Source organism: Dermacentor variabilis, chromosome 4 (genome assembly GCF_050947875.1).
Source record: "Dermacentor variabilis isolate Ectoservices chromosome 4, ASM5094787v1, whole genome shotgun sequence".
Lineage (NCBI taxonomy): Eukaryota > Metazoa > Arthropoda > Arachnida > Ixodida > Ixodidae > Dermacentor > Dermacentor variabilis.
This window is the reverse complement of record NC_134571.1, coordinates 183,398,256-183,424,871: the sequence shown is the minus strand read 5'-3', so window position 1 is coordinate 183,424,871 and position 26,616 is coordinate 183,398,256. Positions and strand designations below refer to the sequence as shown.

At 45.1% G+C, this 26,616-nt stretch overlaps 1 protein-coding gene across 1 annotated transcript in view; it reads left to right on the top strand.

Moving 5' to 3' along the window:
- The first annotated feature begins 22,647 nt into the window (after positions 1-22,647).
- LOC142578451 (uncharacterized) overlaps positions 22,648-26,616 on the top strand; it is a 56,852-nt gene continuing 52,883 nt past the window's right edge. The window contains exon 1 of the mRNA XM_075687832.1: positions 22,648-23,044. Coding sequence (XP_075543947.1) covers positions 22,729-23,044 — 316 coding nt within the window. The 5' untranslated portion in view covers positions 22,648-22,728. The remainder of the gene's footprint in view (positions 23,045-26,616) is intronic.

Here is a 26,616-nt window from a genome sequence, read left to right as displayed (position 1 = left end):
TGCGGGGACAGAAAGAGTTCGCCACCGCCCTCCCTCACGACACAGCAATATCTTCCGCGTCCTGGCGCGTGCGCATGCATCAACTGCGGGCCGCACTGACGCGCCTACGTGGCGTAGGCCTAACGGTGAACGCACCGAAATGTCAGCCGGCGCAAGCAGAGGTAACCTGCTTTGGACATGTCATCGGACGGAGCCATCGGCGTCTTGACGGAGACGGCGGCATACCGCGGCCACCATCTCCGACTTGAGGGTGGCCCCGATACACGATTTTCAGCAGACGCGCACAAATACCCACATTGGGCAGTTCTTAGGAGTCGCAGGCTATCATAGGTACATTGCAAGGTACACGGAATAGGGAACAGCTCAATTGGACGAGAAAAAGAAAAGGGCTTTCAGGGCCCTAAAGAGCGCATTAACGGGTACTCAGATCGCCGGACTACACTTAGGAGCTTGTAATTCAGTGTGATGCTAGCGAGCGACGTATGGGCGTTGTATTATGTTAGAAGAACGATGGAGAGGAGGAGCACCCTGTTCTCAAATGAAATTAAATTCAGTTTATTTTTATTCGGTCAAGATACAGAAAGAGTGACTGTGATCATTAGCTGTTTTGAAGACAGCTTCACCAGTTCACAGCCGCATAGATAAATTAAGGAGTGATACCAGCACTGCGGTGCAAAAAGAAGGAAATATCTACTCTAAACAGGCAGCCTACTACCATTGGCCGGCCATACATGCTAAATATAAAAAAATTAAGGCTAATACTTAATTGTTGTTGGGTTGTTGGAGAAATATGGGAGAGGCCCTTGCCCTGCAGTGGGCGTAACCAGGCTGATGATGATGATGACTTAATTACAACATACTTTATTCAAATAATATATTCTGTGTAGTAGAAAGAACGAAATATAAGGCAGTTTTTAGACACGTGAAAATCTTAATGCTATGCAGGTAAATATTGTGAAGAAGTATTCACAAAGTACCGAGCTCAAGAGCGGACGACATTGCGGCCGGCATTAACCAGAGGAAAAGAAAGACGAGGGAGGCTCTTGGAGAGCATGAGAAGGGGGCTCGTGCAACGGAGATCGTTGGAACGCCGGCACGACTAGGGCCGCCGGGCCTACGGAACCCACATCTACCAGTGAGGTTCACTTGACCGGTCGTCCGTCTTCGGGACAAGGAACGCCTCGGGTCGTTGTACGGCACGAGACCCCGGAGACATCTTGGAACCCGCTTCTACGCGCGAGGTTCGGGTGACCGGGCGCCCGTCATCGAAACGAGCGCCTCGGGCCGTCTTTTTGCTCGAGACTTCGGAGTGGCCTGTTCCCGACTACGGTGCTGTGGACCGTCCGCCTTTTCCTGCCCCGTGCTGCTGCGTTTGCTCTTCCACGCGGGTCATCACTCTACCAGCGAGTGTCCCACTTCAAGAACTCTACGCCTCACCACATTCCGGACTTCAACCGCAACCTCGTGAGACTATTTTTTCCTGTTTACGAACAACCTTGTATGTGTGGGGCTAGTTTAAGATATTATTCGTGCTTACGTGCCGTCTAATATAATTGTCGTGGTTTGCTCATCATGCACCCTCTCCTCCATCTTCCTCGCGTCCCACGCTTTGCAACGTGACGATCCTAACCGCATCACAAATACGTAAGAGTATGCAGAAAACAAAGAAAGGACTATAGAAATAAGACAGGCCGAAGAGTATCGATTTCACACTGTGCCAAAGTGTGTAATAAAAACTGTTAAGTAGGGAAAATCTCAGAGTTGTTCATCCCTGTGTATAATTGGCGGATATCCTGGTATGAACAATTAAGGACGTCAAAATTATTGACGCAATAGGGCTTTGGAAGGAAGGGAAGAGTGCAACACAAGAGCTCTCTTCCGGAGTTTCATCGTACTTTGTCCACCTTCCAATTTTATCCATGTCGAGTGGGATACTTTAAATGAACTCGTAAATTCCTAACAACTTGGAAATTTGTTATGTTCTTACGAGTTTCTAATTTAAATTTCAGGCTTGCCTTATAATTGTATATCTAGTGTACCTTAACGATGGCTGGAATGCAGGATAAAACTTCAGTAGATGCCACAATATCTGGACTGAAGATATGCGTAATACATTTTTTTCTTAACCCAGTACATTTGATTAAGATTAGTGACCGTCGTTGAACTCCGCATTAGTTGGCAATAACTTAAACGGAAGCTAAAGAGCGAGTGATAGCGAAGAAGCTTGATTCCTATTTGAAGCAAGTATCGAAGCCAAGCAATTACACCTGTCACTAGTGCTAATTTTGGCAGGACATGTCTTCCATGGCAATCCCAGCTCATATTCATGCAGAAAATTGGGCCCCGACATCTGAAATGATCAACAATTTCAGTAGTCTCGGTGCTAATCATTATATCTTGATGAGATGCAATTCTTGTAATCTTTAGTCGGCATATAACAGCTTTTATTTTATTTTTGTTAAACTCACAGCATTTGCTGTTGACCGTCTCCCTAATGTTCTTATCGTGAGATTGCATTAGACTGGTATCATCAGCATAATAATGTATTCGACTTTGCAATTAACGTTTCAATTGTGATATAGATCGATGCTGAATAAATATCGGCCTGAGAGTACTGTCCTGAGGCACTCCACGTAGCACCGGTTTCACCAAGGAATAAGAGTTACTCACTGAATGACCTGGTGTCTGTTTGATAAGTAATAGTCAATACATGATCAAGCCTGTCCACAAATACCATAGTAGAGCAATTCGCCTAAGAATATTTTATGGTTAACTAAATCGAAGACCTCGGAAAAATCGATAAATATAGCAAGAACTAAGGCCTTATTTTCAATCTGTGTACGCTTATACGCTTTATACTCCAGCAGCGCCAGTTCAGCCGATTTATTTTCCCGAAAAACCAATCTGACTAGGTGTAAGCGAATTATATTTGTCGATGAAAATTGAAAATAGAATATGGAGAATTTTCTTGAAAGCCTTTGAGAAAAGGGAAGATAAGCAGTGGTCTATAAGTGGCCCAATCACTTGTCCCCTTTATGATAAAGCGTGGTCAGTCTCGCTATTTGCATATTTACAGGAAAGACGGACTTCGCTAAACAATCGTTAAAGGTATCTCCTAAAGTCAGCGCGATAACATGAGAAATGCCCTTGATAGAGCGTATATTAATTGCGACAATATCGCACCTGGCGCTATCTTTTTTAATTTTTGTTGTTGATAAGATTCCTGGGCGCTGACCGGACGCAAGCACATTAATAGAGTGTTCCGAACATTTACGTATTCGCTAGCATAAGCCGGAGTCTCGCCTGTTACCATATCAGCGGGAAAAAAAGTCGCAGCTTCACCCGAAAGGCGAAGCATCGTTTGCGATAGCGAATTAGTAGACGGTTATAACTAAGGTCAGCAGTTTTAACAGCCGTAAAATCTTCGAAACATTCGCTTACTTAACAAGCATGTTCTCAGCGCGCACGGGCAAAGATGAACACATCCTACTCTATGAGCGTGGTCACTCGCTGTCGAAACGCTGGCGTGGGCAAGCGCGGCAGCAGCAGCGAGCGAAGAGGCCTTTGTGCTGTCTACCGCTTCGACGCAAGCAGCGGCGAGAAAACAGAACCTGAGCCATCTGCAGATCGCTTTCAAGATACGGCGCGCATGACCGCGCGCCGCCGCGGAAAGTACCCAGTGGCTGCCGGAAAAAAAGGCGCCCCCTCCCCTTTTACCCTGTCTCACCACTTTAGCGTTTCGCGCGGCAGATTGAGCTGCGGTCGGCGGTTCCTCTTGCGGCCGATTGCGAAATAGACAGTTGCTGCCGGAGCCCAACGCGCCCCGCCCCTTGCTCCCTCCCGTTCCCCCAAGGCCATTCACGCGACGGAAGACGGCGCGTTTGCTTTCCGTCTTGCTCCCTCGCGCGCGCCGATTGAGCCGCGATCGTCGACTCCCCTCACGTGCTTTCACCCGTACTTGCAGCACACGGGGCGCGCGACCGTGTTGTCGCCCTTAAACATTATGCGAGACAAGACGGCAACGGCGGCGGCGAAAATGCGTTTGTAGCGTCCATATAATTGCTACCGCAATAAAATGATTGTAGGTGTCAGCCAATACTGATCCATCCATATCTTTGTCGTTTACTTCCAGTTTTGAAAGAAGGGCGGCAAAGTGACTGCAATGAAGGAGTGCGTTTAATCTAAACCACCGTACGCTGATGAACGATTGCCAGGAACATCAAGGTATGTAGAGGATAAGGAGTTCTTACAGACCGCAACCGTTTTCTAAGTTTGTGGCGATAACACTTGAAGGCCACCCACTCATTCCGTAAATGAGTATGCAAGAACGTTTGGTAAAATTGATCTCTTATTTCCATTTGATGACGCATCTCAGGCGCGATCCACGGTTTTCGTGTTTTACTGTTGAGTCTGCGCTGTTTAAGCGGAAAATTCAAATATGATCGCTGGACGATTGCATGAAATTTATAAGAAGCATTGTTTTCCTCTACAGATTTTCTTATATTGCTTCAGTCCACCCGTAAGAGGCTGTTACGAAAAACACTGAGCGCTTTATCTGTACTTAACGGAAACTTAATTACTCAGGGTTCTGCTGTACCTTGTGTAGTTAGTTTGGCACATAAAGATATGGGAGTATGGTAACTAATTCAACAACACGTGACATACTATTAGTCTCAGTCATATTTGAAATAGAAGCTCAAGGACTTATTCGCATTCAAGTGATATTATTATCGGCGCGTTGTGTTTATGAAACCATTAGACGGCATGAAAACATTACAGTCCCGGCTAATATAGCTTCTACAACTAACGTCAAACTTAAGTCTCCATGAAGAAATATAGTAGATTTATTTTCTACCATAAATGCCTGGTATTGATCAGTAAGACCAAGAAACATAGCAGTGTCACCATTTGGTGGTCGATAGCAAAGTGAAAACATGTTGCCTGCACGCAAACAAAGCATTGAACAATTAAGGGTAGTCTGGGTAAAGCAATACAACAGCTGACACTTTGCTGACACTAGGCCTTGCAGTCGACATTTATGTATACTCGCGGACAACTTTCTGTGGCAATGAAGAGAAAGCGGCGGAGGCAAAGCGCGCACAAGTGAGAGCGATTTTGAAAAGAGTTCCGTGGTTTCGTCGACGTTAGTTTAAGCTTGGGAAGAGAACACAAACGAGCGTAACACATGTGCAGCAGCCACGAACCCATAGCTTTCCGCTTATTGCCACAAAAAGCTGCCCGCGTTTCTTTTTTTTTTGGGGGGGTGGGGATTGGTTTTTGTGCCCTTTCCGTTTGTGCTTCAACTCTGCGGTGCTCACTGCACATGCTCGTGGCGTCTCTGCTTCTCTCACACTTCGCTTTCCCTGCAGTGCGTCGCCTGTGTGCAGTGCAATGGTGTGACGCCTGTTACGCATGTGGCACAACAGGCGTCCCACCGTCGAGATCATTGTAGCTTCCGCGACCACGTTCGCGCCATTTCAGTTTATGCTTCGACACCGTGGTGCTCGTTTTGCATGTTCGCGGCGTCCACACGCTTGCTCGTAATCCGCGCTCACGAAGTAAAATGTCACTGCAATTTTTACGCGCGAGCGTAACTGGCGAGCTCGTGAAATCGGCGATGTTTGTCTAATCCGCGAAGCAAGCGAACGAGGGAGGAGCCTCGGCCTCCGGTTTGTCTGCGAATTGAGTCTGCACATTATTTTAACACTTTGGACAAAGACAACGCAAACATTCGAGGATAAAAATCGTTAAGCGTCCTTCATACTCATTAAATCTACCCAATCAACCCAAAGTCTGACATGCATATGCCTGAAATGGCACTGCTTCAGTGTTTGCGATTAATGAATAAAGAAAATAGGAACATACAGCACCGCTTACTATTGAAAGATACACCGAGCATGCATAGGCAGGTGGGGATTTTCGGCACTCTATTGCACTCTGTTATGGTAAGGCACTACACCGTACCTTACCCGCACACACAAAGCCGTCCAGTACTTCGCCTGCCGTGGTTGCTCAGTGGCTATGGTGTTGGGCTCCTGCGCACGAAGCCGCGGGATCGAATCCTGGCCACGGCGGCCGCATTTCGACTGGGGCGAAATGCAAAAACACCCGTGTACTTTGATTTAGGTTCACGTTAAAGAGCCTCAGGTGGTCGAAATTTCCGGAGTCCTCCACTACGGCGTGCCACATTATCAGAAAATGGCTTTGGCACGTAAAACCACATAATTTGATTTTTAATTAATCCAGTATTTCGAGAGCCACTTCTTCAAGCAACTCGCTAGGAACCCCTTGCCGCGCCTAGCCCCACTTCTGGTCGCAGGCACAGCGGATCCACGACAGTGTCTCAAAGCGCTAGTTCTCACGCTTTACCACCGTACCACCATGCGGTACTAAACGGCACTAACCTGCAAGCTGAACCGCCATATTGTCCCACTGCGCGGTTGCACGCGGTGGCGCGGGCTTTATCTTAGAATCGATCTGCTTTTGGGCAACAGTCTAATTGGGCCGACGGCTCGTAGCTATGCGTGCTCTGTGTTCTCACCGCTCACTTTGTGTTGAAACGATACAGAGAACGAAGGTGACTCCGCTCGCTGCTGCTGCCATGATTCCTCACGCCAGCGTTCTGACAGCGAGTGTCCGCAGTCATTGGGTGTGAAGTGCTCACGGTTGCGTGTGTGCGTTGACACCATGCTATCTAATTCATATAGTAAGCGATTGTTTACACCGTCGCCTTCTATCCCGGCTGATGCTGTGTATGGCGCGGCCGCGCATGCCCTGTCTTGGATACTATCTGCGATGCAGTCAATATAGGTGTCTAGGCGCACCGAGGGCCGATGGCATCGTGTGCACTATAGCACCGATACTCTTGCGGATCACCGGCTTTCACGAAGTGAAACGTCAGTGTAACGTTTTGTTTATTAACCACGCATCCTTTGTTGAACAACGCGACCCTGTGCAACTCGGAAGTTCAGCAGTCGCAGACAGGCGTACAAGGTCACGGAGAAAGAGTTAGTGTGTATATTATTGGCGGTTGAGAACTGCATTGGTACCTTTCGGGCTCTAATTTCACTATTGAGACGAGTCAGTGCCCTGTCAAAGGGCTACAAACAACGTCCTTCAAAAAATGGCAGTCTGCTGCGCTGGAGCCATGTCTATCAGAAATATTCTTTCGAGGTATGTTAAAATATTCACTGCCATTCCACTCTGTGAAAGTGAACGACCAGCGAAGTTGAGTATGCGGGCTCCATAATGGCGAACTGTCCATTGATGTGCATGAAGTGCAGTATGCACATAAATGGGAGGCCAGGCATGACTAGACGCTCCTACAGCGCGTTGAGCCTCGGAAGATAATGAGGCACCGTGGTGTATACATAGCCATGTATTGTTGCAAAACGCGGCAGGACGCCTTTTACTAAAAATCCCGGCACGTAGAAGAGACATGTACCTCACTGCGTTCCGATGGCAAATACTGCTTCACCGTAGCCAAGGCAATCGCGTGTTGGTTGACGTCCCGCCCCGCAGTAAAGGTTGCGAGGTCACTCGAAAATCACGAGCGGTCGCACACAACACAGGCCACACAAAATTCCTTAACCACAAACTCCCTCTGAAACTTAACCGTTACTCCGGTGAAACGTTCTCAGTTTACATGACAGGGGCTACATGGACGGTTCGCATTTAGGGTATTTGGGTTGACGATAACGCAATGGCCCAAGGATGCCTTGCGTTCTGCGCATGCTCAGTTGTGGTCCGCTATCTATTGGTGCCCCAAGGCTCTTGGGGCACCATATCTAAAGCTTTGTGTTGTTTGACGGGTGCGCAGTGGTGGCGTTGAGGTAGAGCATCCGCCTCGCGTTCAAGAGGGCCGTGGTTCGTGTCCCAGTGCCGCGCAATTTTCCAATTTCCCACCGGATCTAAAAAAGCAATCCGCTAATTGATAAAATTGCGTAAACAGGCCTAGAGTGCGGCCTGATCCCAGTGACCAGAACCGGCAACGCACTCCCTCACCAGAGCACGATCGGCCACCCCAACGCAGTAATTGGCCACAACCTCCTATATGAATGCAACAATCAAACCCCGGCCCTCAGTTCCCAGCAGCTGCGAAGCAACTGACCACGGCGGCGGTCAGACCTGCGACGCAGCAGAGGGTGCTAAGAATCCCTGGTTCCGAACAGGCCACCATCGGAATCTGAATATGCCAACGTTTAACGCTAGAATGTTATCTAGTGAGGCGAGTCTAGCAGTGCTATTGGAGGAATTAGAGGGCAGTAAATGGGATATAATAGGGCTCAGTGAAGTTAGGAGGACGGAAGCAGCATATACAGTATATACATCCAGCATATACATATACAGCATAAACATCCAGTCATGATGACCAGGAAGTCGAAAGCTTCTATGAAGACGTGGAATCGGCAATAGATCAAGTCAAAACAAAATACACTACACTGATGGGCGACTTGAATGCCAGGGTAAGCAAGAAGCAGGCATGGAGACAAGTCAGTGGGGGAATATGGCATAGGCTCTAGGAATAGCAGGGGATAATTATTAGTAGAGTTTGCAGAACAGAATAATATGCGGATAATGAATACCTTCTTCCGCAAGCGGGATGGCCGAAAGTTGACGTGGAGGAGCCCGAATGCCGAGATTAGAAATGAAATAGACTTCATATTCTGAGCTAACACTGACATCATACAAGATGTGGACGTGCTCAGCAAGGTGCGCTGCAGTGACCATAGTATGTTAAGAACTCGAATTAGCCTAGACCTGAGGTGGGAACGGAAGAAACTGGTACGTAAGAAGCCGACCAATGAGTTAGCGGTAAGAGGGAAAACAGTGGACTTCCGGATCAAGAACAGGTATTCGGCTTTAACCCAGGAGGAGGACCTTAGTGTTGAAACAATGAATGACAATCTTATGGCCATCATTAAGGAGTGTGCAATAAAAGTTAGAGGTAACTCCGTTAGACAGGACACCAGTAAGCTATCGCAGGAGACGAAAGATCTGACCAAGAAACGCCGATGTATTAAAGCCTCTAACCCTACAGCTAGAATATAACTGGCAGAACCTTCGAAGTTTATCAACAAGCGTAAGACAGCTAACATAAGGAACTATAATATGGATAGAATTGAACATGCTCTCAGGAACTGAGGAAGCCTAAAAGCAGTGAAGAAGAAACTAGGAATTGACAAGAATCAGATGTATACGTTAAGAGACAAAGCCGGCAATATCATTACTAATATGGATGAGATAATTGAAGTGGCTGAGGAGTTCTGTACAGACTTATACAGTACCAGTGGCACCAACGACGACAATGGAGGAGAGAATATTCTAGAGGAATTTGAAGTCGCACAAGTAATTCCGGAAGAAGTAAAGAAAGCTTTGGGAGCTATGCAAAGGGGTAAGGCAGCTGGGGAAGATTAAGTAACAGCAGATTTGTTGAAGGATGGGGGGAACATTGTCCTAGAAAGAATGGCCACCATATATACACAATGCCTCATGACCTCGATTGTACCGGAATCTTGGAAGAACGCTAACATTATGCTAATCCATAAGAAAGGGGACGCCAAAGCCTAGAAAAATTATGGACCGATCAGCTTGCTGCCCGTTGCCTACAAAGTATTTACTAAGGTAACCGCAAATGGAATCAGGAACACCTTAAACTTCTGTCAAACAAAGGACCAAGCAGGATTCCGTAAAGGCTACTCAACAATAGACCATATTCACACTATCTATCAGGTGATAGCGAAATGTGCGGAATATAAGCAACCCTCATATATAGCTTTCATTGATTGCGAGAAAGCATTTGATTCAGTCGAAACCTCAGCAGTCATGGAGGCATTACGGAATCAGGTTGTAGACGAGCCGTATGTAAGTATACTGAAATATATCTATAGCGGCTCCCCAGCCACCGTAGTCGTCCATAAAAAAAGCAACAAAATCCCAAAAAAGTAACGCGTCAGGCAGGGAAATACGATCTCTCCAATGCTATTCAGAGCATGTTTACAGGAGATATTCAGAGACCAGGATTGGGGAGAATTGGAGATAATAGTTAACGGTGAATACCTTATTAACTTGCGATTCGCTGATGATATTACCTTGCATAGTAACTTGGGGGACCAATTGCAATTCATCCTGACTGACCTGCAGATACAAAGCAGAAGGGTGGGTCTAAAATTAATCTGCAGAAAACTAAAGTAACGTTTAACAGTCTCGAACGAGAACAGCAGTTTACGATAGGTAGCGACGCACTCGAAGTGGTAAAGGAATATATCTAATTAGGACAGGTTGCGACCGCTGATCCGAATCATGAGACTGAAATAATCAGACGGATAAGAATCGTCTGGGGTGCGTTTGACAGGTATTTTCAGATCATGAACAACAGGTTGCCATTATCCCCCAAAGAAAAGTGCATAACAGCTGCGTCTTACCAGTACTCACATACGGGGCAGAAACCTGGAGGTTTACTAAAAGGGTTTTACTCAAATTGAGGACGACGCAACGAGCTATGGAAAGAAGAATGATAGGTGTAACGTTAAGGGATAAGAAAAGAGCAGATTGGGTGAGGGAACAAACGCGAGTTAATGACATCTTAGTTGAATTCAAGAAAATGAACTGGGCATGGGCAGGACATGTAATGAGGAGGAAAGGCAACCGATGGCCATTAAGGGTTACGAACTGGATTCCAAGGGAAGGGGGAAGGGAAGCGTAGCAAAGGACGGCAGAAAGTTAGGTGGGCGGATGAGATTCAGAAGTTTGCAGGGACAACACGGCTACAATTAGCACATGACCGCGGCTGTTGGAGAAGAATGGGAGAGGCCTTTGCTCTGCAGTGACCGTAACCAGGCTGATGATGATGATGATCGTTTGACGCTATAAGTAACAGGCACAGCAGATGCTCGCCTTTCTTGTGGTTTCGGAGAGAGAGAAACAGCACGCATGCTGCCGTTAAACGAAAGAGAACCAACCACCTATAGAGCAGTGCTTCGTGAGACCGCAGAAGCCACTTTCTGACTAAAAGGGGGCGCCTTTAGAAAAAGCCTTAACAAGGCCTCGTAGACGTAGTCTACTCTGTATGACGTTGCGCCCACGTAAGCTTTCTCAAAGCACGAGCTCTGACACGGTAAAATTTCCGACATTGAATTTTTTTGTGGAGGATTCCTGCCTGCGACTTCAAGCTAAAGGTCAAGTATCCTTCTGTGGCGCTAGAAGAATGTAATGAATGCCATGCACAATCACATTTTCCATTCAGTGATAAAACTTGAAATAAGGCACAGCACCAACCTACTAATAAATACTGCAGAATGTCCGGTAAGGGGCAAAGAACACCTCGCATTCGCAAATTTTAGGCGAGTCCTGCTGAAGAATTGACACGAAGTAATCTAGGCATGGAAACTCCTTCAATAAAATCATGAGCATAATTGTCCAGAAAAATCAAATTATCAGGTTTAATGTCCCAGGATGACGCATGGGATACAAGACAGGCCGCACTTGTGGGTGTTTTCTGAATTAAAGCTGACTATAATTACACTAGCATTTTTAAAATTCTGTGCTCAACGGAACACGGTCACCGCCGCTAGGGACCAGCCACACCTTCCTTCGTACCTCAACAGCAAAATGCCGCGGCAACTGAGCCACCCAAGTGGTTTTAACTTCTTGAATGGCAAGGTTACGCTTTCTCTTACCCACAAAGTGGTCCTTGCCTCAACGGCCCCTTATTGATCCTGCAACATCACGTATATATCACTTACACTGCGATACCGATTAAGCGTTTTTGCGAAACTGTGCATGGAAAGTATTCCTACAATGCCCAGTGATTCTAAGTGTATCGTCGACAATGGGTACCGGTGCTGTTCATTTCCAGACCTGCATGTGGTAGCAGTTCTCGGTACGGAGTTGCACATCTGATATGTGCGCGGGTGCCTGTGGCTCAGAAAATGGAGATGCATTGCACATCTTCACCATAAAAAAATGGCGTTTCCCAAGATAACAAAAAGAAAACAGTGACAGAAGGCAAGTACAAGCAAGGAACCGCTTTGTCTTCCTCCTCGCAGTGAGCGTTGTTTTGTGATGTATGTATGACGCTTCCCTTACCTGCTTATTCACTGCAAGAAACATTGCAACTCTCCACAAAGTACCTCGAACAGGTTGAACGCGCTATCGTTGGCTAAACGAGGGCTATTTCATGCTTTCCGCAAAGGCTCAGAATGGCATAGTTTAAACCGACTCGTACCCATTAATCTCATCGCGAGGACAAGCGACATCGTGCTTAGCTGAACAGTGTTTCACTCTCAATTGAAACTGTTCACACAGTCTTTTTCATCTGGACAGAGACTATACCTTGCCATCTAATTGAGAGTGTTCTACTGCCGCATTGCATGCCCACTCTTATCTGTTGCGAAGTGTTTGTGGTGAATAATGAGTGGCAAATTGTATGGTTCTGGGTGTAATGCCTGTCATTAAACTGTTGTTTTGTGCGCATTTATTCGCTGGCAGTTTGCTCGCGTTGCCGAGAATATGGTGCCACACAATATCTACGTGGAGCTACAAGTTTTCGCTCTGCGAAAGTCTAAATGTTACCGTGTTAGCCTTTCCACGGCTAAGTTCCTAGTCAGATCCATGCGGATTCACCAACCCACATCAGGCGCGTTGGTTGTTTCACCTTTAAAGCATGTTAAGAAACTACGCTAATATAATCACCATCAGGAAATCTTGGGCAGTACTCATAACTGTCGTCTCGCCCAACTTAAGAGGTTTTCGCATTGTATATCTATCGATAAGGTTTTTCAAGTGTGGGCGATCTTAATTAGTACCACAGATGCGGGCAAAAGAGAAAAGTTTTCATGTATGTTAAAGCTTATGGTGGCAGTTGAAATTGTGCGAAAACTGCAGAATTAAGGCCAGTTGGGTTGGCACTGATGTTCTCAGAGCACTGTATGGAAGTTCAAGCCAGAGAAGCCCCATGGAGTAGTCGACAAGACAGGCGTGAGTGTATTAAAAGAGGCTGTGGTGTCACCACTTCAGGACAAAACATATAATAAAGGAATATGGAAAGCTAAGAAATGCTTGACTCACACAGTTCAATTTTCAAATCTATCAGGTGTATTGTTGAGTCTAGATGGACTACAGTGAGCAAAGAAAACAGCTGTGCTTATGTAAAATGCATTAAGCAATCGATCACATGCATGTAATGAGCCCGGCAATTACGAAACTCTGTATGTTGTTTCCTATAATATTGTTTATATATTGTTTATATATATGAAAATATATTTTCATATATTCTTTCACAATCAAGACTGCGGCGTTCATAGATTACGAAAACGTGTTTCATGGAGTATATATAAAGTAGTCATTGAGGCATACGTACTCAAGGAGCGCTAAAGTTTTCCAGACTATCTTATAATGTATCTGACAAAGATTCGATCCCAGTCAATTCCCTTGTGTTAAATGGGGGAAATACAAAACCTGGGCGTTGAAGTAGCTATTCAATCTCTTCGGATATGCGGTTAAAGTGATAAAATCCTCATTATTTACATCTGACAACAACGATATAATTCTCATGCAAGCCGTAGTAGTTCTACCGTATTAATTTTGACCTCCTGGGGTTTTTTATCATGCTCGATAAGGAACTCCAGGAGGTCAAAATTAATGCGGCACAACAACTACGGCGTGCCTCAGAATTATGTCGTGGTTGTCCTATGTTAAAACTGAGATTTTAACCTATATAAAACTATATAAAACTGAGTTTAACCGTATATCCGTAAAGATAGCATAGCTACTTCAATATTTCTCAAGAAAAGCCGAAAAATACCCATCAAGAAATTGGTTAAGGAATCAGGCACAATGTTTCCAATGTTATTCACGGCTTGCTTAGAAATTAAAGTTAGTAGACTCTGTAGGAAGGAACTAACCAACCTGCTGTTTTCAGATGACACTGTCCTGTTGAGCAGTGATGGAGTTGTCTTGCAAAAAATTAATGAACAACATAGAGGACAAAATGAAACGGTAGGCCTGAAGATTGTTGTGCAGAAGTCTAAGGTATAGTTAGAGCCCCTGGGAAGATAATGACGATTTGTTATTGGGAGACAGACTCAAGATATAATTATCTATTCCATTTCTATACGCGGGATCATTATCATGTGAAGAAAACCCATATAGAAAAATAAGAAATGGTTGAAGAGCACACTTTAGCAATTACCAAGTCATGGCCACTGAATTCTTACCGTTATCATTAAAACAAGCGTGCAGTCCTTGCATTCAATCGCTAATACCTTTTTATCACCCTATTTCTCTCGACATCAGGACGAAGGCCTCTGCAAGCGATATCCCATTATCCTTGTCTCGTGCCAGATGACATTTCCGATACTAACTTATAAGGCAGAAACATTAAGGTTAATTAATGACTTGGCAAAGAACTGTCGCACGGTGTCAACAGCGGTGTTACGAAAAAGAAATTGTAAAGAAAATGTTGGTAACGGGCAGGAAGACAGCAGTTTGTATTAGAGAGCAAACCGGAGTAGCCGAAGTTCGTTGATTTCAATAGTCGACGATGGAGCTGCGTAGGAGACATAAAGCCCAGGGCGGATAATCGGCGTTCTATAAGAGTTATATACGTACTGATTGCCAAGATATAAAGTGCAGTCGGGATTTACATTGGAACGAGAGAAAAGGCATGGCAGATTTCAAAGTATGGCGGTTGGCACAAACAGGAGCGATTGCATTTCCGTGAACCCCAATAAGCTGCCGGTGATGATGATGATGATGATCAACGTGGAATATAGTGATGTGCGCGCTGCTTGAAAAAGAACAGCACACAATACAAGCTCGACCAGAATTTAAAAATGTCGCGCCATATATCCACAATAAACGGAGGACTTGAGGCCGGCTCGCAAATTAAGGTGCCCTATTGGAAGCTGCATTGTTTAGTTTTTTGAGGCGAACTGTAAGTTCTACAGAAAGCTGGCGCATCGAGGCCTACGTGAGGTGGCTAACGGCGTCTAAAAGACGGTGAGTGGCCGGACCTGTTGCACTGTCCGGATAAAGTTATTAAGCCATTACAATAGCCCTGTGCCCTATAGCTCCTATATCCACGATTGACATACTATCTTGAATGTTGTAATGTGTATATTGCAGACGGGAGTTATCGTGCACATGGGGTTGTTGGACGGAAGGATGTTGAGGCGCGCTTTTGGGACACAACCATAAATATGTGCCGGCGGGATAATTTCCCAAACCAGAACCACCCGGGACAACAGATCGTTCCTACTTAAGCAACAATAAATAATCTTGTAGATCAGTCAGGAAGGAGGGTCAAAATATTTAACTCCGACAAACAGAGATAGATCAAATTTCTACTGTATTTGCTAAAGCACAATAAATAAATATGTGCCGGCGGGATAATTTCCCAAACCAGAACCAGCCGGGACAACAGATCGTGCCTACTTAAGCACCAATAAATAATCTTGTAGATCAGTCAGGAAGGAGCGTCAAAATATTTAACTCCGACAAACAGAGATAGATAAAATTTCTACTGCATTTGCTAAAGCGTTCTAAGTGCTCTCAAAGTCTGCTTTGTGTGCAATACTGGAAACACACGGTGATTATAATTTTCCTGCGAAAATGGATTTCGCTATAGTTATACGCGGTTTGTGAACTCTTGGCGTTTATTGTGACATTCTTTTCCTGCCATGCGCAATGCATATATTCAACGCAGTTTTGAACACACACATGAGACATAGCCAGCGCATTACAAAAAAACCGTCATGGCGCTACAACAGACGATGTCTGTTTGCTTTCATTCAAAGGTCTTGGCGGTGCGGCGGCCATTATTCTGCAGTTCATTTTTTTCTAATCAATATTGTCGCCAAGCAGACCAGACGCTGTGTGCATAATGAGCACGAACACGCTCAAAGTAACCCTGCAGTGATAAAATACTTTAATTGCCCTGAATGGTCATGAAACATGTTGCGAGAAGCTTGGGGTTTCGAGGACACTCAGGCTTTGTCACGAAACACGGGACACGAAGCGAGCAGCACGGATAAAGGCCGCGTTCGCTGTGTTTGCTTTTGGCACTTGCTTACACATTTGGATTGAAAGTGATGCAGGTCATATAACTAAATACATATGGTCGTGTAATGGTATGTTATATTTCTTTGATGTATTTCTCGCCGATTTGGAAAGCCTGCTTTCCCATGCCAGTGGAGTTCCTGGCCACCGAAATGTTTTGTGGTGCATTCAGATGTTTAGTCAAAATTGACCCACTCTAGGTCCTGCAAATAAGCTGGCTGCTCAGACGTTTACCGTAATGCGACTGGTAAAAGCTCAGCGCGATGTGTCATGTAAGAAAAGAGTAGCAATAGGCACCGTTTCGCACCTACTAGCAATCACAGAAATAAGTTCTCTTTTGAACTCGCAGGTTATTGCCGCGGGCTTCGACACTGCCTGTAAACAGCCTGATTTTGTGGCGTTTCCTCGATGTGTTGTTGTTGTGGAGCTCCGTGCATCCGTCACGTGAACACATTCCACAGGCTTTACATAAAAGAAAAAAAGAAAAGACGCATGCATCTTAATCTAGATTTTCAGGCTCCTGTGCCCCCACGTAAGTACATTATGCTATTTGACACCTAGTGTTTTTCTTTAGAAAGTAACGTTATTTCCGCAGCGTAGCTTAGCCTACTTTAGACAAATAAAAACGCAATGAAAGAACAAGGATCTTATGCCGACAAAATATCTGCAGGAGACATCGTAATAGAAAACACTTTTGGTTGACTTTTATTAAAAGTTAAGCTGAGACACTTGTGAAAATGCGGACGGTTTAGTTCACACTGACGTAGCATAACTTGGCCGTCTGCCCGGTGACCGTCTTGCCTCCCGACGATGACGCACTATCGGGCGCTGAGGTCAGCGCACCTTGGTAATTTTGCACACTATTCCAGAAGTAATCTGCTTCTAAAAAAAGATAAAGGGCTTTGGCGTAAAGTCTGAATATACGTGAACTTAAAACACCAGAGTTGATATAAGACCGGCGTATGCGTAAAGACGAGTGCCAAATGATCAGTCGCTTTGCACTGCCGTCGGCGGTGTTTAGCGTGCTAGCGGTGCTTGTTCTTCTGTCGGTAGTGTTTGATTGGTCCGCAGTAACTAAATTTCAAACTGTGCATGCAAATACATAAATTTTCCCGAGACATCCCGATTTATTTGCCAATATTAAGCATTCGCTTCTGTAATGTGTTCCTAGAACTAAATTAAGAGAACACTCCCATGTACGAATAACATAATAGAGCACAGCCAGCCCCTTCACTTGTAATGAAGGTGTTTATTTCTGTCATCTCAATTTTGTCAGGGTGATAAGTATGTACTTCTACGCGACAGACGGGAATTGTCGATTTGAAAGCAGCGACTGAGTCACCGACGCTCAAGTGAATGTGCGTCGCTTGTTTAATGTTATGGCCCGTTTGCGACCATTCGTGTCTGCTTATGTTATTTCTTCTACTGTACGTAGTAATGGTTGAGTCAATGAAAGATTTGATCTTCATAGCTGCGTGGCTATGAGGAATAACACGAAGAACGAGCTAAAGGAACGATCCCACTGAAAATAAAAGATTTTCCATAGGGCGGACAGCTCCATTTCTCGTAATAGGTCAAGTAGTCATTCTATAAAAAATTAAGCATACACGCAGCCAAGCGCTTGACAGTGGACATTCGCAGAGCACTTGCAAGGACACACTTGTTCTCAAACGAGAGAAACTTTTACATATGATGGACTTGCTCATTTGCCTCGGTGTCTTTCTCGCGGTCTTAATGTCAGCAATACCGGTATGTCGCGTAGAAATTAATTATTGTCGCTAAGATAAAATTCAGGTCATCAGTAAAATATTCCATAAGCTCCGAGTGCCCATCGAAGCCGTTCAAGCATTGTCATTTCCATCCCCCCTTGCAAGAGCAAAAGAGTACACAAGAATGTTAGTTTTTATTTAAAGCAGCTGAAATAGTAATCTTAAACGGTGAAGAAAGATTCACATCTTTTTGCTACGATGGTTTAGGCGCCATTTTTTGAAACTCTTATACCGAATGCATCGCTGTCTACAAGATGCACCAAAGAAATGATGCCCTCTGTGATGAAGAACGGGCTGTTTTTTTGCATATGGCACTACAGAGACAGGCAAGTAGTGCAATGTGTTCTTATATACATACGCCTAGAAATACGCGTAGAATGTAGTACTATTAAGAACTAAGAATGATAAATTTTCTAGTCCATCACAAAGCCACGTTGTATGTCTATAACTATGAAGCAAAGCTGGCAAAATATTGTTTTTCTTGTCACGGAATGACACGGAAGCAGAAAATTAACGTCGGAAATGACAGTCAGTGCATCAACCACGTGCACACCCACGCGACGTCACTGTAAGGCACGCAGACTAACATGCAAAGACCATTGCACCGCAGGAACCAGGAAGGTGACAGACTGCGTGTCAAACCTTTGAACAGGCAGCCCACCTAGGATCGTTGATCGCAATATAATCGATCTCACATGAAGCGTCGAGGGCGCTGGGGATAGAGGCGTATGCACCAGCTACGCCTCCACGCCACGTCCAGCAGTGAGTATTGCAACTACAAACTGGCTCACAAAGTAGCAGCAGAAGATAACCGGGCATCATGAGAGCCGTGGCACAGGTAATGTATCGACATTTTTCACCTCATGACGGTCAGACTGGCTGTGGAACAACCGTTTTGTGCTTTTGTTTTTGTAGTTGTTTGTGTATTCGCTGAACATAGCAGCATGCCATATCGTTATTGATAGCAGGACTTGCTTGACGGAATGTGTACGTTTTAAAATACGTTGTCTTTATTAACAAGGAAGTAAGTGCATGCATTTTCAGGCAGAGTTTTTCGCGTAGGGCACGTGTTCTACATAGTACACGATGTAGCCGCAATGAAATCCAGTACGATATCACGAACTGGTTGTTGAATTTGTGCCACGCCCTGAACTCGTCGATGAGACGAGGCGGACGGCGTGGCATCCTGCGTCAAGGCTGACACAGTCGCATCTGGACGATGTCTAGATGCGCTGTGTCCGGAACGCAAGTACCATATGATGCTGCATTCTTTGTGGCGTTCCTCGCAACTCAATTTCTTATCGTCAATGATTGTGGTTTTCAAAACGCTTGTCTTCAGCAATGGTCCGTAGCGTTTTCATTTTGCTGCATTGTTGCGAAATGTTTTTGACTAATTTGTTTAATCTTTTGATGTGGCCATACAATTATAGCGCAGAGGAGTACACGCTGTAAGTATTTATCTGCCGTTTGGCGCCAAATTATCATCCTTGTCTCTAAAAATGAAAAGGTTTAATATGTAATACCAAATATTTATACCATCAACTACGCCTTTTGGAGAAATTTCCAAAGAAGGGAAGTGGAAGAGGGAGCTTGAAAGAAACTGATTATTCTGTTGAAATTTTTTTTCTTTTTGATATCAAATGGCTGACCGTGTCATTCAAAGCCCACAGAACTAGCTATCCACAATATTCAATTTCACCCTTCCCACTACTCGTACCTCAGTTGGCAACACGAAAAGACATTTGCAAAAATATGTTTGTTTTGTTATTTTATTAAATGCTCTGGAGACATCTAAATCAAAGTCATGCGAGCGCGGACTTCATTTGCACGACAACGCTCTACGACAGCTACAACTCCTGGATGGTAGATGTTAGGCGCAAATCGGGAACAGGTTCACGTAGGTGAGTGTGGTCAGTTTTAGGCAGCTGCCTTCCCAACGAACGCAGAATAAGTTCGCAGCAAGCAAGCATACTTGTAACAACCACGCAGGCCTGAACATGAGATGATAGAAAACATGGACGTGGTTTCCTCCTTCCTGGTTATAACACGCTATTCGTTTGTAGAACCCTGCCATCAGCGCCGTACTCAGCGCATTTGCTGGCAGTCTAATACCGTGCGAACATCGACAAATTTTTAGAAAAAACCGTTTTTGGTTCGGAAGAGCTTCTTGTCCCTGCGTCTCTTTTTGCGATTCTTCCTTCGCGCTAGAATATGTGGTTAGGTAAGCACCAGCTAGCCCAACAGCATGTCTTCCTCTGGCAATAAAGCGGAAGCAACGGAGTCAAAGCCTGCTCCTGAATGATGTTCCACATTGTCTTTCATGTAAGCTTAGGCACGAACAAAACAAGCATATGCCTCTTGTTGTACGACAGCTAAATCAGCAAGCATACATTACGGAGTGTTACATTTCACTAGTTTCTCAGGGCTCTTATCTCCAACGTTTGGACAAGTGCGAAACTAGAGCACGTGCGAGTCATGGCGAGGACAGCTTCCTGTTGCAGTAATCCAAAAGAGCTTTCAAACGCTGCTACACTCTTTGGGGCCGTAAACAAGCTGCGTCCTGGTAGTTTTCTCTTCACTGCTGGAAACGTTGTGCGTGAGTATAGCAGAGTGTAACGCGTTGTGAGCATGCAGCTAATATCGACGGTCCGGATAATTATCTCCACCGTAAGACGCCGGAGCACAGAAAAGTCGGTGCTCGTGCAGGTTCAATTAGAACAGGCGTACACTTACATCCACTGTTAAATAGAATATATGAATGATGAGCAGAGTGCGTGCGAGTCTCGTGTTAGTGCACAGACTTCAGCTATTGAAACGGGAGACTTGGACAACGCGGCAGGCGGCGCTTCTTGCAGCATCGGTGAGCGGTGGGCGATTGCTAAGGAGCGGAAAGCAGTCGTAATGCATCGCAAAGGACCTCGGTTTCAGTCGGCATCCACAGCGTTCGCGGGTGAGGCAAAAAGTGTCCGCGCGCTCCGAGTATCGCGTTGCAATCGCGGCGCGCTACAGAATCGCCCGGCTTTGCTGCCGATGATTGTGGGTAATCTCATTGGCACCTTCCTGCACGTCTGTGCCGCGCATTGAGAAAAATTCAGCCAGAATTGGTAAATAGAGAGCAAACAGAGTTGCAATGTGGACTTGTCTGCCTCGTTCTTCTGTCCATGTGCTTTTTGGCGCGGCAACTCGTTCTCTGTGAAGCAGAGTGAGAGTCGTGCTCTAGTGTGTTGCCTTTAACACTGGACAGCAGTGTGCATATATATGCGGACGGGCTTCCTGTTCTTGTGTTGATCCATTTTTTTATTTATCGGAACACATCACAATCTACGAAGCCTCAAAAAGATAGAAAAATAAGCATTACAATGACAGCCAGAAGATTGACATCCTTTATTTCCGCTGACCTATGTATACAGGTCATATTAGTAAAAGGCACATCTTATTAGTGCAGAACGATTGAGGCTAAACACTAACCTTTGATCGATCTCGCGCCTGTCACCGCTACTACGCCCCCTGATATGCCCAAATATTTCGAGCCTCAGTCTATAGAGTATGTAGTGGAAATAGAATAGGTCGTACAAATGACAACGCTCGTTCCAGAGACGGCGGACGATGCCAGCAGATGTCTCGAATGCATCACCGTCAACCGACCTGACCACCTCTGCTCTTTCTGTCATTTGTGAATAGCCTCAGAAAATGCATAGTTTGCTTCTAAAGCGCCCCCTTATAGTGTGGCATCACACTAACAGGAAAGATTCCTTCATAAAGTTCTTGGACAACAAGTATTTGTAATATTGATCACCAGCGTATACCTCCTATTCATTACGCCATGCTGCATTCACCAACATTCATTCGTTAAGAGTATGTTAGAAGGCAGCAACCTCATTTAGCGTCATTGTTGTTAAGGTGACTGTATGAAAGCTCCAAGTGACACGGCGTTTTTGGATATATACAGCTCATAATTTTTTGGGAGTTCGATAAAACTACACGCTGAGCGTCTATGTCTATTTATATGAAAGACATTTTGCCTATAATGAATACTTGAAAGCTTATTTTGTAATAATTTTTCATTCGGGAAATTCATTTACCTACAAAAGAACTAATGCTGCTTAGTCAAAACGACGGTGATTACTACAGTGATAGTTAGGTCATCGCAACGTACACCGCTCTATTTAAGCCCTGGCAAAAGTTCAGTAAGCTAGCAAGTAGTTATACACCTCGCCAGCACTTACAAATCAGATTACTGGCGTATCTCTCAACAATCATTAAAGAAAAGTCACTGGTACATTTTCTTGTAGTCGACGAACGTCACGTAAGCTTGTTTTTCCTCTATTCAGAGTTCTTAATCATGTGAATCAACTGGCCAGTTATGACATCACATGAATCTTGCTTGACTACCTCTTCTTCCTGACACATTTGAGGCTTTGTGCTATGGGAACCTTAAATAACGCCTGCATATCACGATTATTTTGTGGATACAAGTTCATTCTCGGGTACCGTGCATGTAATATACTTAATTTTGAAAGGGTATCATACAAGTTCTTTAAGAACAAGAATGAAATTCCAATTGTTGCAGCATTGTAAAATTGTCATTCAGCGTTTCGTCTGCGTAGAGTATGTAATTCGTGTAGTGAACTACCGCTTAGAGTTATGGCGTTGTGCTGATGAGCATGGCGGCTGCGTTCGGGTGCTCTCTGTGCACATTACCACCAATTAGGTGTAGGTTGAAGAAGATCAGGTACTGAAAGTTACCCTAGAGTCATCACTACTCATAACATATTGTGTAATTTACGAACATTACACCCTACAGCTTATTTCAGTGATCTCGAGTGTTTCTGCATTTTCTGCAGTGATCCCCGCGCCACCACCGCCGAGCACTGCTCCATCGACTCCAGTTGTAACAGAGATGTCTACAAGGATCTCTCGATTACCCATCGTGCCTCCAGCAACACCCGCGCCCACGACGCCATCTACGTCAAGTGCAACGACCAGGACTACCACGTCGAAAACTACCACGTCGAAAACTACCACGTCGAAAACTACCACGACGACGACGACCACCGCGACTGCCACGACGAGGACGACCACCACGACCACCACTACGACCACGACGACCACAACCACGACCACGACCACGACCACGACCACAACCACGACCACAACCACGACCACAACCACGACCACAACAACCCGCCCGCGAACTACCACCAGCTACCCTGTCGGTATGTATAATGAACGGCAGATATAAGTACCTCTATCAAGTGGATGGTTTCCAGAATCCCGTTATTTAAAGGTATTGAGAAGACCAGTAATATAGAAACATTTCGGGTCGTACAGTATTTGTTGGAGCACTGTGTAACAGCCATGGCATGGATTTCGCCTGCGTTATCAGAGTGCTTCAATAGCTCGGCTCTATATTTTACGACGCTGTTTCGTTCCTCGAATCCTTTAGAGCTCTCTATATATCCAGCGCGGATAGACAGTATAATGAATGTGCGACCAGTAATACATAGAAAGATGAGAATGCAGCACGGCACGCTTGCTTTTAGCAGCTGCCGACAGGTAGTGACGCAAGCTTATCCTAGCGCTGCATTGACAGCAGCTAGATTCTCCATAAACGAAGCAATTTCGCTTTTTTTTTCTTAAAAGCCAAACAAGTAACATTCTCAAGTTTTACATTGAATTTTCCGTACTATGAAATGCGATCTTTATGCGAAATTTGACGAACACAGCAGCGGCAAGCGCGAAATCTTTTGCTATAGATTTCAGCGAACAGAGCGTATGTTTCAATAAAAAGAGTAATTATTGCTGAATACGGCGTCTTTTTTTACTTTTGACTCTTGGCCATGAACAAGTTTGTTAACTCACTGTATTCATGATAGGCTAAATGTTCCTTCCCTCTCCTCCGTTGCCACCGTATTCGCCCGTAACACGTGTAGTCCTGTTCACGCAAGCACCTTCTTACGCACAGACGCTTCAATCTATCTGTCGTACCCCTTTCGTTCTGCGGCAGGTGTTCATCAATGGTTCCTCGAAGCCATACTTTGTAATTTCTTAGCGTACAATTATGTCTGATATATCCTACTCATTCCCTAGGTAATGCTCCCGATCTCTGTCGACCAAATGTAAACGAAAAGTAGAGAAACACCTGTGTGCGATGAGTGGAGACAACGGCACAGAAGAACTAGGGTTATGGCCCTCGAACTTACGTGGATAAACCAATTTGAAGGACTTTTAGGGAAGAATATACCAGAAAATGCAAATTTGACACCAATGCCATTGCACGAGCAGAATCTGGTTCCCCTTCGCAGTAAATAAAAAAAATTGACAAAATAAAAAAAAGAGACCATCGGGCCCACAAAGTTCCTTCTGCTGATGAAGATTTACAGGCATCCCCTTTGAAACTGGGCGGGTACAAATAGCCACCTAGCATGCCTGATTCATTCAGGTGTACTTTACATGTCATTAGTGGCAGCATTTTTGTATGCATTTCTATAATCTTCTTTTTTCCTGATAACTTCTCCGTCTACATAAACTGGTCATCAATAACTAGCGCTACAAGCAGCCGCTAGAGGAAACAGCCGCCGCTGTTTCCAGCAATCGTCATATTTCCCGGATAATTTCTCACACAGCCCATAGTTCACAATTTCCGATCGAAAATAAAGACTGCATCGCTATACCCAGATCTAGAATGAGCGGAATGTTTTAATTCAATTCTTTGCTCACCAGTTCAATTACCAGCAAGTGGCACTGAAAAAGTACTCAAAACTTGACTTCCGGAAATTATCAGGTCTTCCCGCCGTTATGACTGTGGCGAGGAAAGTAGATTTTATGCTGATCTGACTCATGGTGCAGGGGCCATTGCAGTTAATGTGCTTGCATCTGTTTATAATTGTGTGGTAGTCACTCTGTGTTTGCATGTCTCTGAAGAAATATTTCTCCGTTATCATAAAATTGCGTTTTGCTAGATGATTCATTACAAAATGAAGTCGCTATATAGAAAGTTTGGCAAAATACAGAGCAGGAATAATTGCGACAGAAATGGTCTTGCATGGTGGGAAAAGCCTGCCGGAGCTTTTTTTTTTTTGCCGGTGACCCTCTTTTCCATTCTCATGCCGTCTTGTGATTCGCGGCGCGGTTTCTGATCACATTCACTGAGACGCTGCCAGTGCCAGTTCTGCGCAATGCCAGATTATATGACGCGCACTCAACCGTGCTTCCATCTAACTCTAATGCCAAAGCCGCAGCCAATCCAAATTTTACGTACGGTCAGTGGGCTCCAAGGAAGCAATAATTTAAGGAAGAAATATAGAAAAACAACCTCAGTTCCCATCCACTCTGGGAACAAAGCTGAAGAGTGAACTTGTGTATGTAGGCTCCTTAATGGTGAACTGCTCCTCCGCCGCGGGTAGGCCCGAAATGGCACCATCCCCGGAATCGGCCCACGTGTGGGGAGTGCTTAACGCCTGCTTCATCTCCGCCGCTGGTCGGCACGGCATCGCACAATCATTAGGGATTGGTCCACGTATCATCATCATCATCATCAGCCTGGTTAAACGCACTCCAGGGCAAAGGCCTCTCCCATACATCTCCAACTACCCCGGTCAAATGCAAATTGTGGCCATGTTGTCCCTGCAAGTTTCTTAATCTCATCCACCCACCTAACTTCCTGCCTCCCCCTGCTACGCTTCCCTTCCTTTGGAATCCAATCCGTATCCCTTAACGACCATCGGTTATCTTCCCTCCTCATTACATGTCCTCCCATGCCCATCTTTTTTTTCTTGATTTCAACTAAGGTATCATTACCTCGATTTTGTTCCCTCACCCAACCTGTTCTTTACTTATCCCTCAACGTTACACCCATCATTCTTCTTTCCATAGCTCGTTGCGTCGTCCTCAATTTAAGTAGAACTCTTTTCGTAAGCCTCCAGGGACCCGCCATGGTAGGTCAGTGGCTATGGTGTTGGGGATCACGAGGTCGCGGGATCAAATCCCTGGTAGGGGGCCTCACTTCGATGGAGGCGAAATGCGAAATCACTCGTATACCTAGATTTAGGTGCACGTTAAAGAACGCCAGGTGGTTAAAATTTCCGGAGTCCTCCACTACGGCGTGCCTCATAATCAGAAAATTGTTTTGGCACGTAAAACCCCATAAAAAATAAGCCTCCAGGCTTCTGCCCCGTACGTGAGTACTGGTAAGACACAGCTGTTATACACTTTTCTCTTGAGGGATAATGGCAACCTGCTGTTCATGATCTGAGATTGCCTGCCAAACGCACCCCAGCCCATTCTTACTCTTCCGATTATTTCAGTCTCATGATCCGGATGCGCGGTCGCGGCCTGTCTTAAGTAGATGTATTCTCTTACGACTTCCAGTGCCCCGCTACCTATCGTAAACTGCTGTTCTTTTGCGAGATTGTTAAAACATTACTTTAGTTTTCTGCTGATTTAATTTTATACCCATCCTTCTCCTTTTCCTCTCCCAGTCAGTGAGCACGAATTGCAATTGGTCCCCCTGAGTTACTAAGTAAGGCAATATCATCAGCGAATCGCAAGTTACTAAGATATTCTCAATTAACTCTTATCCCCAATTCTTCCCAATGCAGGTCTCTGAATACCTCCTGTAATGACGCTGTGAATAGCATTAGAGAGATCCTTTCTCCCTGCCTGACGCCTTTCTTTATTGGGATTATGTTGCTTATATTATGGAGGACTACGGTGGCCGAGGAGCCGCTGTAGATATTTTAAGTGTTTTTACATACGGCTCGTCTATGACTGCTCAGGTTTCGACTGC